Source organism: Monodon monoceros, unplaced genomic scaffold (genome assembly GCF_005190385.1).
Source record: "Monodon monoceros isolate NGI ecotype Baffin Bay Population unplaced genomic scaffold, NGI_Narwhal_1 Super_Scaffold_10, whole genome shotgun sequence".
Lineage (NCBI taxonomy): Eukaryota > Metazoa > Chordata > Mammalia > Artiodactyla > Monodontidae > Monodon > Monodon monoceros.
In genome coordinates, this window is record NW_021703766.1 from 51,894,299 (window position 1) to 51,907,989 (window position 13,691).

The 13,691-nt window shown below is 52.1% G+C and overlaps 1 protein-coding gene across 3 annotated transcripts in view; it reads left to right on the top strand.

The window, feature by feature from the left end:
- The first annotated feature begins 2,978 nt into the window (after positions 1 to 2,978).
- MYH14 (myosin heavy chain 14) overlaps positions 2,979 to 13,691 on the top strand; it is a 90,525-nt gene continuing 79,812 nt past the window's right edge. The window contains exons 1-3 of one of the 3 annotated variants that reach the window (XM_029239156.1): positions 2,979 to 3,021; positions 8,102 to 8,512; positions 13,243 to 13,399. In XM_029239156.1, the coding sequence (XP_029094989.1) occupies positions 8,105 to 8,512; positions 13,243 to 13,399 (565 nt within the window). In that variant the 5' untranslated portion in view covers positions 2,979 to 3,021; positions 8,102 to 8,104. Of the gene's footprint in view, positions 3,022 to 4,524; positions 4,652 to 8,101; positions 8,513 to 13,242; positions 13,400 to 13,691 lie in introns of those variants that run through there. The other 2 variants (XM_029239169.1, XM_029239162.1) reach the window with 2 other exon arrangements.

Here is a 13,691-nt window from a genome sequence, read left to right on the forward strand (position 1 = left end):
ACTTAATACATATAAAGAGCTTAGAACTGTGCCTGGCACACAGTAGGCACTCAGTAAATATCAGCAACTATTAATGTGCTTAGTACAGGCATCCAGCTTTGGTGATGTCATCAGTTACCCATATAGATCTCCAGTTTAGACCCTCGGTGGGAATGATGACATCACTAGTTGCCAGGTAGATTTAATCCCAGAGGGTGCTGATGACATCACCAGTCACAAGGCAGGAAATGGTTAGAATGTGCATGCCCGAGGCTTCCTTCCTGTTTGAACTTCTGTTGTGTCCCAGGCCACACTCTTCCCTGGGGCACATGAGATTTTCATCTATTTGAGCCCAGTTTTCTATCAATCAAATGCAGATAATAAAAGTATCAATCTCGTAGGATTGTTGAGAGAATCCAATGAGTTAAATACATACGAAGGGCACAATGTCAAGCACACAGTAGGCACTCAATAAACAGCAGCTCCTGTTAGCCTCACGGCAGGAGGCTTCCATGGCGGACACTCGGGCCAGAGTAATAGGTGCTCTCCTCTCTGTCTTGGTTAACAGCACAGACTCAGGAGTCTGACCTACTGCAGTCTGAGCCCAGATCTGCCATCAGGAGCAGGTGGGAGACCCTGGGCACATTGCGGGACTGTAAAGTGAGGTAATGACAGTGCCAACTCATAGGACTGGCATGAGGAGGCATTGACATGATGGTCATGTTCCCAGCACACAGTCAAGCTTCATACCTGTGAGCTGTGTTATCACTGAGGATGTCCTTGGAAAGGTCCTCCCCTCCTTGGAACTCAGTTTCCCTGTCTGCAAAGAAATGGGCAGTGGCCATGGCAATCTCAAAGCTTCTTGCCTACAAGGACTCACCTTTGCCATCGCTGAGCAAATGCGTTGGGAGTTGGATGCTCTCACTTCTGTCTGCTCTCAGACCAACTCCAGCTCTCTCCTTCTGTCTCTTCATTTCCCATCTCTTACCTGTCTATTTTTCCCTTTCTCTGGCATCTTTCCCTTGCTCTGGACTTTCTCTCTCTTGTTTCTCTCCTGCATGCTCTCAGCAGGCCATTTGTAGAGCAATAAATAACAACAGTAAGCATAATCATAATTTGTTTATTTAGTCTTTCCCCGAGGCCAGGACTGCTCTAAGCTCTTTGCGTGTATTAACTCATTTAATTCACACAATACAAGGACTTGTTACTATTGATTCAACAAACACGTATTGAGCGCCTACTGTGTGCCAGGCCCAGAGGAGCCAGCATGCAGCAAAACAAAGATCCTCATCCTTGTGGGGCTTACGTTCTAGTGGGGAGACAGAAGATAAACAGGTAAACAAGTAGAAAAAAAACAACAACCAAACAAACCTCTACTAGTGCTATGAGGAAAAAAAAAAAAAGCAAAGTCAAAGGGAGAGAGAGTGATGAGGGGAAATGTTTTCTACAGAATGGTTAGGAAACACCTGCTGAAGGAGGTGACATTGGATCTGACCTGATGACGTGAGAGGGAGGCAGCCATGCGAAACCTGGGGGAAGAAAGATTCCTGGTGAAAGGAACAGCCAGTGCAAAGGCTCTGAGGCAGCACCATGCCTGGGGAGTGTTTGAGGAATTGAGGAACAGCCAGAAGGGCTGTATCACTGGAGCTGAATGAAGGGAAAACAGTATCACACGGGGCCCCTGGGGACCACATCATGCAGGGCTTTGTGGGCCATAGTGAGGACTTTCGCTTTTACTCTGAGAAGGAGCCATGAAAGGTTTGGAGCAGAGGAGGGGCACAATCTGAATAAAGTCTGACAGGATCCCATGGGCAATAGGCTGTGGGGGGAGGGGGAGAGGGAGGTGAAGGTAGAGCCAGAGAGACCATCCTCCCCATTTTACAGATGCAGAAATAAATGGACCCTCACAAAAGGCCAGCAAAGCGGGCTCAAGCCCACACAGCTGTTGAGCAGCAGAGCCAGGTTGGCAGGCTGGCTGGGACTTGAGTCCCAAGCAGCCACCCCCACTGCCAGCCCAGAGGCTCACTCCTCCTGGAGCCTCAATGTACACCTGTAAATTGGGGACACAGCTCAGTGGTGCAGGGCTCTCCAGCGACATGCTAGCTTCGGACATGGACACCACCTCGGGGTTCAGTGGAGCCTTCACTCTGTGACCTTGGGAAGGTGCCTACCTCTCCTGAGCTTCAGTTTTTCCATCTGTAATTTGGGAAGCATTAACTAACGTCTGGGTGTAGCCTTGTGGTTAAGAGCGCAAGTTCTAGCGTCAGATTTGGCGGGATCTGAGTCCTTGCTCTGCCACTTGCCAGCTCCATGACTTTCCGCAATTAAACACCTTCTTTCTAAGCTTCGGTTTATCTCACCTGGAAGATGAAGCTCTTAACAGCACCAATTCCAAGAGGTAGTTGTAAGGATTAAATGAGATCATGCAGGTAAAGCGCTTAGCACAGCTCCTGGCATACAACGGGCACTCAATAAATGATCATTATTATTATTGACAGTAATGCCCACACCTCTGGGTGGGTGAGAGCCTGGGAGAGTGCCTGGTGGTACGCGGTCGGCGTTCGACAAAAGTGAATTCTCTCTCCCTTCCTTCATGCCCGCCGGCTCCCGGGGGACCCAGGCATTCCGGCCTCCGGCCGCCCCCCCACGCCGACCCTTACAAAGGCCCTCATTCATGCCTCGTGCACAAAGCGGCCCATTCACCCGGGTCCCTTGGGCTTCCCGCCCCTGGCCGCCCCCCGAGTCTCGCCATTGGCCTCACCCCTTGCCTGTCAGACTTTGGGTCCCGCCTATGACCGCGCCGCCTAGCTCCACGCTCCGGCGCCGTTCTTTTCCCACGGCTGGCACACTCCGGCAACTTCTGATTGGCCCCGCCCGCCAGCCGCTCCTCTTGATTGGTGGGAGCGTCCCTCGTGGGCGGGTCCATAGCTTGTCGCAGCGGGCGCCGATTGGCCCCTGCTGCGCTTGTGTGGGCGGGGCTTTCCTGACTGGCCCGCCTCTCTTTCTCCCCAGGCCGAAGCCTCTGGACGGCCCTGGAAGCCGGTGAGTGCCCGGGGCCAAATGCCCGCCTGAGGCGGCGAAGTGGGACTGGGCCCGGGGAGGCTGGAGCTTCGGGGCTCCGGTCGGGGCTCCGGAGGCCGGCGCGAGCTGCGGGGGAGGGGCGGTGACGCGGACAGTCACCTCGGGCGAGCAGCCGGACGGCAGCGGGGGTCGAAGGGAGGGGGGTGGGGCGGGGCGCCTACACTCCCCCAACTCGAGCTCCTACTATGTGCGAGGCCGGGTCGGGGTCCTCGCCAGAGCCCCAGGCCTACTCCGCAGAAGGGGAAACTGAGGCTCGCTTTGGGACCTTGGACGCTTTAATACCTTAGTCATTGCCTTCAATCCCCCACTCCCAGATGACAGTGTCTCTATTTTCACGTGTAAAAATTGCGGACCAGAGACAGGGATCATCATGACTGGCGGAACAGAGGGGTGGGGAAGGACATCTTTGAGCCCCCACGGTGTACTTGGGTGCTTTTATTTTTATAACTAAATAATTACCTTTAATTATATTAACTCGAGATGGGTTATATTGCACCCATTTTACAGGGAGGGTAAAACAGGCTGGACAGAGGCGGTGACTGCAGGGGGACAGGGTTGAGAACAACACTTCAGAGACCAACTGTGTGCTGGGTTCCTTTACCTTTTTAATCCCACAGTAGTCCCCCAAGGAAGGCTGTAGTCTCTAATAGATGGGGAAGCAGGTTGAAGGAATTACCAGTTGGGAGGAGGAAATTGACATCTTTGAGGACACGTTGCTCTCAAATCCCCTCTTTAGAATGACAGAAAATGGTCTGGGCTTGAATCCCATTTCTCCCTTTTACTGACCGTATGACCTTGAGCAGTTTACTTCGTTCACCTCTCCATGCCTCAGTTTCCCCATCAGAGAAGTGGAGATTCTGACTGTCCCTATCTTACTGGTTTTTGAGATCATTCTATGAATTTGGACAGCTGTTCTAAAAGCAGGAAAACACCCGGCACATAGTAGGTGCGCTTACCACTATTTAGTCCTCAATTCACCCCTGAGAGAAGTGAACTGAAGCTCCAGAACCTAGAAAAACATTTTGTCGTCTTCTTTGCTACTCCTAGTGCTTTCTGTGGATTGTGTGGTCCCATTTCCAGGGTCGGGGAAACTGAAGTTCAGCGAGATTAAATGACGTCGTGAGGCATTACTTGTTTAAGCGCTGGGCTGGGCACTTTCTCCCACATCGGCTTATTCATTTCATTGGCCTCAATTCGCGGAGAGGAAAGCCGATGCCCAGGAAGCTTGAGCGGGATTTGAACCCCCGGAGTCCTCAGCCCCCTCTGACGCGGGTCCTTGACCTTTGCTCTCCAGAAGAAGGAGGGGCCCCTGGCGCTGCTGCTGCCGCCGCTGCCGCCCGCCTGGCAACAGGCTTATCCCCGCCTCCCGCCGTCCCCCTGTCTAGAGCCTTGCAACTCCAGGACCCGCCCCCTTCCCAAGCCGGGCAGGTGCTGGGTGACATCAGAGCCGGGCTCCCTCCCGGTGACGTGACGTGGCCCCGCCCCGCGCTGGACCGCGGAGGTAGCCGCACCTGAGAGCTCGGAAGAGGACTTGGGTTCCCGTGCCTCCTCCCCATCTTCCCGCTTCCTGTACCAAGCCGGCGCCCCCCAGGTAGCCCCGAGGATCCGCGGGTTGAGGGGACAGCTACACGGGCACTTGGGTCTCAGGGAGATGGGGGTTGGGTGCTGAGATTCCGAGATCTGAGGAGAGGGGCTGGGGGTCAGGAATCCCAGGTCTGATTAAGGACTGCTCTGGGAGTCTGGGCTCCCAGGTCTGGAGGGAGGAAGGCACTGGTGCCAGGACTCTGTGTCTGGGAGCCTGAATTTGTGGGTCTTGAAGGAGGAAGGGGCTGGGCACCTGGACTCCTGGGTCTGGGGGCCCAGATTTCCGAGTCTGGGGGCAGAGCAGACCCCTGAATCCTAGCACTAGACTGAGGTCAGAGGGCCAGATGCCAAGGGCCCCAGCCCCTGCCCCAGGGGCGATCCCTGGCTCCTTTTCCTTTCCAGCCCAGCAGTCTCTGCCCCTCCCAGGGCAGGTGCCTTCACCTGCGCTGGTGACAGAAATGAGCCCTGGCAAAGGTGTTCCTGCAGGCTAGGGAGGGTGGGGCTGCCAAAGGGGCAGGCCCACCTCATCAGAGCTGTTATCAGCCCTCAGAATCTGGATGTCCCAGGCGTCTTCAGCTCTAGCCCACCTGCAGTAAGGTGAGGGGGCTCGGACTCATGGGTCCAAGGGAGGAGGGACTGGGGGCCCAGATTCCTGGCTCTAGGGAGGGGAAGCATAGGGCTGGGTGATTGCAAAAAACTCCCAAACCCTATCTGGTCAAAGGCCACAGGCTGGAGAGGAAGTGGGTGGGGTGAGGGTGGGGGTAAAGTCCCAGGGATGGGCCTTGGCTATGAATGGATCAGGGCTGCTGGCTGTGAATGGATCAGGGCCGTACAGGAGGCCTGGGGTGAGCCTGGGCAACTTGGGGCCTGGGAAGTGGAGAAATGGTATCCAACGGTGGGAGAAGCCTGCTGTTGGAGTGCAGGGGCCTTGGGTTTGAGTCCCGAGAGCATCAGGACCAAATGAGAGCATCAGGGCCAAAAGTCACGGGGTGGGCTGGGGGCCTGGGACTGCTGGTGGTGAGGAGAGGGTCTGGGGGGTAGAGGGACATGTGGCCTGGAGCTGAGTTTCTGGGTGAGGGAAAGACAAGAGCCTGATGGGACCAGATTTAGGGATGCCCCAAGAGGAGCTGGGTGTTTGGAGGGACTTCTCCAGGCATATGTCGGAGGTGGGGGGGCCTGGAGGGCAGAGGCAGAGGCACCAAGGTGGGAGAGACAGAACATTGGGGGGTTCCTATGACAGGGGTGGCGGTGGCCAGGCAGGGGTGGCCGTTTGAGGAGAGAATAGAGGCCGACTTTTTTCCTGACCTGTGCTTAGACTGCTGTAGAATTGCCGTGGTCTGTTCACTACTGGCCTGCAGCCCCTTTAAGGGCGGGGAGGGGTCTAGCACAGGCTGGCTCCCCCAGTGCCTCTGCTGTCAGCTCACAGCTCATCTTGGGTTCTGACTGTCTGAGACTAGAACTGTCTGAGACTAGATCACCCCCAGACCAGGAGCTCCTCAAAGCAGGGCCCTGTCTGACTCATCTCTGGGTCTCCAGACTCACTCTTGGCAGAGCCTGGTACTTGAACAGCCTCAGGGAATGTTGAGTGAATGCAGAAGTGAATGAATGGGGCCAGTCTCCCCATTATAAAGAGAAGGAAGTCAGGTCACAGGGAAGGAAGCCCTTAACCAAGGGATGAGATTCAGGTCTGTTCTGGGGTACACCAGAGGTGGTCAGGGAACCTGAGTTACGGAAATCAGATTGACACCCTCCTAGGGCTCACATCTATGAGATCAAGGTCCTCATCACAACACAATCTGACCCCTTTGGTCCCTAATCTTACCTTACCTACCGCCCTCTCTGCCTGGATCACCTGGCACCAGCCACACTGGCCTCTCACAGTGCCACAGACATACAGGCACACACCTGCCCCAGGGCCTTTGCACGGAGCTATTCTCCCAGCCTGGAATGCTTTTCCTCCTGATGTTCCCATGGCTTGCTTCCTTCATCTCCCTCAGATCTTTATTCTGATGCCACATCAAAGAGGCTTTCCCTGGCCACCCCAATTAAAACTTCAGCTCCCCTCAACCCCTAACATCTCCTGTTCCCTGTTTCATTTTTCTACTTGGCATGTATCATCATTTAACATACTATATAATTTACTTATTTATCTTTGAATCCATCTCCTGGGATTAGAGCAGTGCGAACTCGTACAAACACAATGCAAGCCAAATGTGTAATTTAAAAATTTCTAGCCACTTTCAAAATAAAAATGTAAAAAGGAACAAGTGACATGAATGTTAATGATGTATTTTATTTAACCCAATACATCCAAAATATTATCAGTGCAATATGTCATCCAATGTAAAAAACACGAATGAGCTTTCTGTTGTACTGTCTTTGAAACTGGGTGTGTGTCTTATGCTCAGAACCCACCTCAGTTTGGATTCTCCATTTCAACTTTCCAGTAGCCACACAGGGCCATGGCTCCCGAAATAGCCAGAGCAGGGCTAGAATGTAAACACCTTAGGAAGGCAGGGATCTTTTTCTGGCTGGTCTTTGGCTATATGGCTGATGCCTTGAATAGTGCCTGGCTCACAGCTTGGCTTATTAGAGAATTAATTCTTAAAAATCTGTTTTATTGAAGTATAGTTGGTTTACAATGTGGTGTTAATTTCTGCTGTACAGCAAAGTGACTCAGTTATACAGATATAAATTCTTTTTCCTATTCTTTCCCATTAGGGTTTATCACAGGATATTGCATATGTGTCCCTGTGCTCTACAGTAGGACCTTGTGGTTTATCCATTCTATATATAATAGTTGGCATCTGCTAATCCCAAACTCCCAATCCTTCCCTCCCTCATCCCCCACCCCTTGGCAACCACAAATCTGTTCTCTATGTCTGTGAATCTGTTTCAGTTTCGTGGATAAGTTTGTTTGTGTCATGTTTTAGATTCCACATATAAACGATATCATAATATTTGTCTTTGTCTGACTTACTTCACTTAGTATGATAATCTCTAGGTCCATCCATGTTGCTGCCAATGGCATTAGTTCATTCTTTTTTTAATGGCTGAGGAGCATTCCACTGTATATATGTACCACATCTTTGTCCATTCATCTGTTGATGAACATTTAGGTTGTTATTAAAGAATTATTGAATCAGGGATTCCCTGGGGGTCCAGTGGTTGTGACTTGGAGCTTTCATTGCTGTGGCCAGGGTTCAATCCTTCGTCAGGGAATTAAGATCCAACAAGCCACGTAGTGTGGCCACACACATACAAACAGAATTATTTAATGAATGAATGGATAGAGAGGTGAATGGGTGGAATGAGTAAAGGAAGATCTGTGGATCTATTTTGCAGACGTGTAAATCGAGGTCTGGTGGAGAAAGGCAGTGGCGACTGCCTGGGGGATCTGGGGTGGGGATGGAGCCCCCCCCTTCCCTGAACCTCGCCCTCTGCTCTCTCCCTGCAGACCATGGCAGCAGTGACCGTGTCGGTGCCCGGGCGGAAGGCACCCCCCAGGCCTGGCCCAGTGCCCGAGGCGGCCCAGCCGTTCCTGTTTGCGCCCCGTGGGCCGGGCGTGGGGAGTGTGCCCGGGGGCTCGGCCATGTCCCCGCAGGTGGAGTGGACAGCACGGCGCCTGGTGTGGGTGCCTTCGGAGTTGCACGGCTTCGAGGCGGCGGCCCTGCGGGACGAGGGCGAGGAGGAAGCCGAGGTGGAGCTGGCGGAGAGTGGGCGGCGGCTGCGGCTGCCGCGGGACCAGATCCAGCGCATGAACCCACCCAAGTTCAGCAAGGCCGAGGACATGGCTGAGCTGACCTGCCTCAATGAGGCCTCCGTGCTGCACAACCTCCGCGAGCGATACTACTCCGGCCTCATCTATGTGAGTGGCCTCCTTCCCTGGGAGGGCATTGCCCGGGGTGCGGGGTCTGGGTGTCAGCACCACAACTTGAACCAAGCTGAGGCTATGTATAATCTTTATCCCATGTCGTATGACTCTGCCTACGCTTACGTGCCAAATGATAAACTATTGCATAAAGAGTGCCTCCGACCCCACTGGGGGCGTCCTGTAATATTATAGGGTAGATGCTCCTTATTATTTTCCTTAAGTTAAAAAAATTCTGAATCCTCAAATATAACACATCCAAAGGTTTTGAGAAAGGGATATGGATCTGTAGTGATAATTAATGGGAGCCACTGAGTATGGAAAACTGCATGCCTGGCTCTGTGCATTTGTTTCCTTTCATCTTACAAATAGTAGAGTGTTTTATACCTGAAAGGAAACTGAGGCCCAGAGAGATTTAATAACAATAAAAACTAACGTTTATTAAGCATGTACCAGGCACTCTAAAATATATCGTTTCAATACATTTGCACAATTATAAAGCATTTTGTCCCCATTTTACGGATAAAGAAACTGAGGCACAGAAAGGTCAAGTTCCTTGACCAAGGTCACCCAGTTGGACTTGGCAGACGTGGGTAGTCTGGCTCCAGGCCCCACCGCTTTGCTATGATGCCTCTTAGGGTTAAGACGGGATTGATGATAGTGAGGTTGACTATGGTCTAGTCTCTGTTAAGCATTCACTGTCTCACATTAAAAGCAAACAGGTGGAGTAGGGCAGCAGTTCTTAACTCTGCCTTCACGTTAGAATCAGGTTAGGAATTTTTTTTTAAATACCGACACTCAAGCCCCGCCTCACCCCATTTAAATCAGGCTCTCTGAGGGTGTGACTGGTCTTTTTAATAAGCTTCCAGGGTGGTTCTAAGGGACAGCCAAAGCGTTATTCAGAGCAAACAGGATTAGAGAGAGTGACAAGGAATGTGGACAATAGTAATGAGAAATAATGATCATGGGTGGCTAGCAAATATTTATCAAGCACTTGTGATGTGCCAAGTACTGTACTAAGTGCTTCCTGTGGGTTATCAGCTCACTTCTGGGGCGGAGCTTGTTCTTATCACCTGATGTTTCAGGAATGTTAAGTGACTTGGGTCCCAGGTCACATGGACATGAAGGATTTGAACCCAGGCAGCTGGCCCCAGAGCTGTGCTCCAAACACTAGCTTGGAGTGCTCACTTAGAGTCTCACTACCTTACTCATTTCAAGTGACCCCACAAGAAAAACTACAAAATACCTCGCTAAAACCCTAAAAGGAAAAGTGCTGGTTTTATATTTTTTTAAAAACCACAAAACTTTAATGAGAGTAATAAAAGAATATTTCAATAAATGATGAGATGTATCAAAAAATAAAGATAAATAAACTGGCCCCAGTATCCATCCCATTAAGGGTCACAAGCACAAGATTAGAATATTTTTTATGAAATCTGATTCCTGTTTGGGGAGGAGACTGAGGTTGTGAGAGGGACAGTGGCTGGCTCAGGGACCCTCAGCTTTTGGTGGCAGGGGTGGGATTTGAACTGAGGGCTGTCTGGCCCTGGATGGAGGTGGCAGCTTCTCCAGGCTGTACTGGGCCCTTATGATTCCTCACTAACCTTTGCGAGTCCTGGGAAAGAGACCTCTGTCTAGGCCACTCCCCTGGACCTCACCAAAGACAGGGGATCAGAGGGGCACCCAAAACACTGAGCCACCCTTTTCCTGTTAATAAACACTCTGAACTCTCACGGCAACTTTGTAAGGTATCTCCTATCATCCCCATTGTGCAGCTGGGGACACTGAGCCTCAGAGAGGGGCCAGGATTTGGACAAAGCCCCACCAGCTACAAACCAGCTTAACTGGGATTTGAACCCAGGCCATCTGACTGCAGACCCTACATCCTATCCACTGCATTAGGAAGATTATTGGGAAAGTTCAGGGGAAAAAATGGTAAGGCCTGAGCTAAGGCTATGGCCCAAGAGCCAGAGAATTGGGACCTGACAAATGAAAGTGAGATAGAAGATTCCAGAAGCCCAGACAGGAAGCAAATAGGGCCTTAACAATAATTATTAGCAATTAGTGAGGGCCTGCTTTCTCCATCAGGAGCTCTTCTAAACTTCTTTCCAATATGATCTGTTGACCCCCTCTCCACGTAAGGCTGTGAGGTAGGGGTTATCACCTCCTTGGTCCACGGCTTGGAGAGGAGAAGCCATTAGCCCAGGAGTAGCTAACAGCTAACATATTAAACACACACAGGGAGCTCCCTGGAGGTCCACTGGTTAAGGCTGCAGCGGCAGTGCAGGTTTGATCCCTGGTCGGAGAACTAAAATCCTCACGTGCCGCGCGGCCAATAAATACACAAACAAACAAATAAATAAATATGCGTGCACAGGGCTCCAGGGCCCACGCTGAGCCCTGTACTTGCAACGGGAACTTGTGGATGGCTCCCAGCAGCCCTCTGTGTAAGCGCTGTTCCCGTCCCTGTGTGATGAGAAAATGGGACCCAGAAAAGTTAAGGTGCTTGCTCAGGCCACGCAGCTAGAAGATTCGATTCAAACTCCACCTTGTTCGTTCTTGGGCCCTGCTTAATAAATACTAACTGGCCAACTGGTGATGGGGAAGACAGCGCTTCCCAGTGCAAGGAGTGGGGGGCGTCCGGGGTTCTAGAAACCCAGTTTCTGTCGCTAATAGGCTATTTGGCCTTGAGTGGCTCAAGGTCTCGGTCCCTTCACTGGGATGCTCAGGGCAGGAAGGGAACCCATCTGCTGAACACTGGCCATGTTCTCTGCTCCGTGAGGCACTGGAAGATGCATGGTGGCGTGCCACTCTCAGAATCCTTCTAGACTGTGTGTGTGTGGGTTACAGCTCCATTTTACCAGGACTGGCAACTGAGGCTCAGAGAGGGTGAGCCCCTTGTGCTAAGTCACACAGGGCTCAAAACCCAGGATGACGTGGCATCCGAGTCTGAGTGAACTCTTAGCTTTCAAGTGGGATGGGAACGTGAGCGTCTTGGGACCCATGGCTGGAGTGCCTTTTATGGGGCCCCGCCTTGGGCTGGCTGGTTTTTATTCATTATCATCCTTAATCCCCACAGCCTCTGTAATGAGACGGGGAGGGTTTCTCAGGGAGAAAACCGAGACTGTGGGGAGAGCCACGGGGCTGAGGAGAGGGGGAGGCAGGGAGTTGCACCTGGTGGGTCTGCCTTCAGAGCTCCGAGGGCTGGAGCAGCTACCCCAGACCCTTCCAGCCAGGTTTTCCGCAGCTGTGCCCCGGCCACTCAGGTGTCCCCGACCCTCTCTAGGCACACCAGCCTCTGCCCTTTGCCCCCTGGCCTTGGCAGCCAGCTCAGGTTCCATCTGGGGTGTCGCCCTGGCCACAAGGTATGGTTGGCAGGAGGGGGCTGAGATGGGGAGTGGCACGGGTCGGGAAGGCTCCTCTGTCAGCCAGGAGTGGGGGCCTGGGCGCCAGCAGCCATGAGATACCCTCCCTGGGAATGTGGTCCGGCCGCCCTGCCCTCGAGAGCTCCTGGGAGCTGCTGGCAGGGAGGGCAGACACCCAGCAAACCGGTTGTTCCACCCACCCTCCCATCCTTAAAAGCTTGGCACCTGGGAGCCGGGCAGCCTGTGGTGGCCACACCCTCGCTCTGCTTGAGAAGCTCTAGCCATCTGGGAGCTTAAAGCAGTTCTGCTACCAACCAACAAGTAACCGGCTAGCCATTCAACTAGCTAAGTAGCTAACTAGCTGGCTAAGTAGCTAACTGGTTTCATAGTTAACTAGCTAAGCCCCTAAGCAGCTAACTCTCTGCTGGATTAGCTAGCTTAGTCCAGCTAACTTAGCTCGTTAGCTCTCTGGGTTGGTTTAGCTAGGTGATCAGCTAGCCCTCTAGCTGTCTAACTGCCTCTATCCATCCTAAGTGCGTCTTGTCTACCCGAGGCTCTGTCCGAGCTGGAACAGTTCTTAAACCGTTACAGGGTCCTGCACTCAGGCCCAACAGCTGTGTGGACAAATTCAGGGTGTCCATGAACTTGGATGCAAAAAAAAAAAAAAAAAAATCACATCTTTATTTTCACTCACCTTGAGAACCTGTTTAGCATTTCCTCCAATAGGAAGGAACCACCAAGACGGTCGTGGCAGCAGGTCCTGTGAGTCTGTTGTGAACAGAAACTGCAGACATGCTCTTGTTGCGTTTCAGCTGCTGCACATACTGGGAGCACCCTTCCAGAAATATTCTGTGTATTCAAGCAAATTCATAAAAATATTCTTCTTGTACCCCTTTCAGTGCAAACAGTTCTTACCTTGTCTCCTTTCCATGATAATGTTTTGGAGCTAGTTCTCTACCTGTATACAGTACACCAGAAGCATCATAGGAATCCATTGTATGACCGAGCATCCAGATTGTCTCCAGTCTGTCGCTGTTTTAAAAATGATGCTGCAGATGAACTTGCACATGGTCCTTTCACGCATGTGCGAGTCCAAGCAGTGACCGGGCTACAGAGCCTACATTCTCTCTCTGGGTGTGAATTCTCAGCACCTTTGTGCAGTTTGGAAAGCTTCTTTTCACCCGTCAGCCTGAAACTGTAACAACTGTTCAAGTCTACATTGTCATGGTGTGAATGGCAGCCCCTTTGCCAGATGTCCTTGTGCAGTGCACAACCTGCCCAGCTGTACACGGCAGCCCCATGCCACCCTCTGGGCCACAGGCAGGCAGCTAGCTGAGGCCCTCTCCTTCTTGCCCACTGCAGACCTACTCCGGCCTTTTCTGTGTGGTCATCAACCCGTACAAGCAGCTTCCCATCTATACGGAGGCGATTGTGGAGATGTACCGGGGCAAAAAGCGCCACGAAGTGCCGCCCCACGTGTACGCAGTGACTGAAGGGGCCTACCGAAGCATGCTCCAGGGTGAGTGTGGGGCTTGGGCTGCTGGAGGTGCCTCTTCAGTGGGGACTGGGCTGGGGGTCAGGATCAGATGACAGGTCAAGGATTTCAGACACTGTGAGGCTTCTTTGTGGGGCAGGAGGTAATACCAGTGGAGGGCTGAGTGGGCAAGGCTCTGGGTCCTACCAGACAGGCCCCTTTTTATCTGTCTCTCTGTTCACCCCTTCCCTCAACAAGTCTCACTTGGGACCTCACTGTTGCCAGCTCTTGCAAAAATTCCTCTTGAAACAGTGATTCTTAAGACTGTTCATTCATT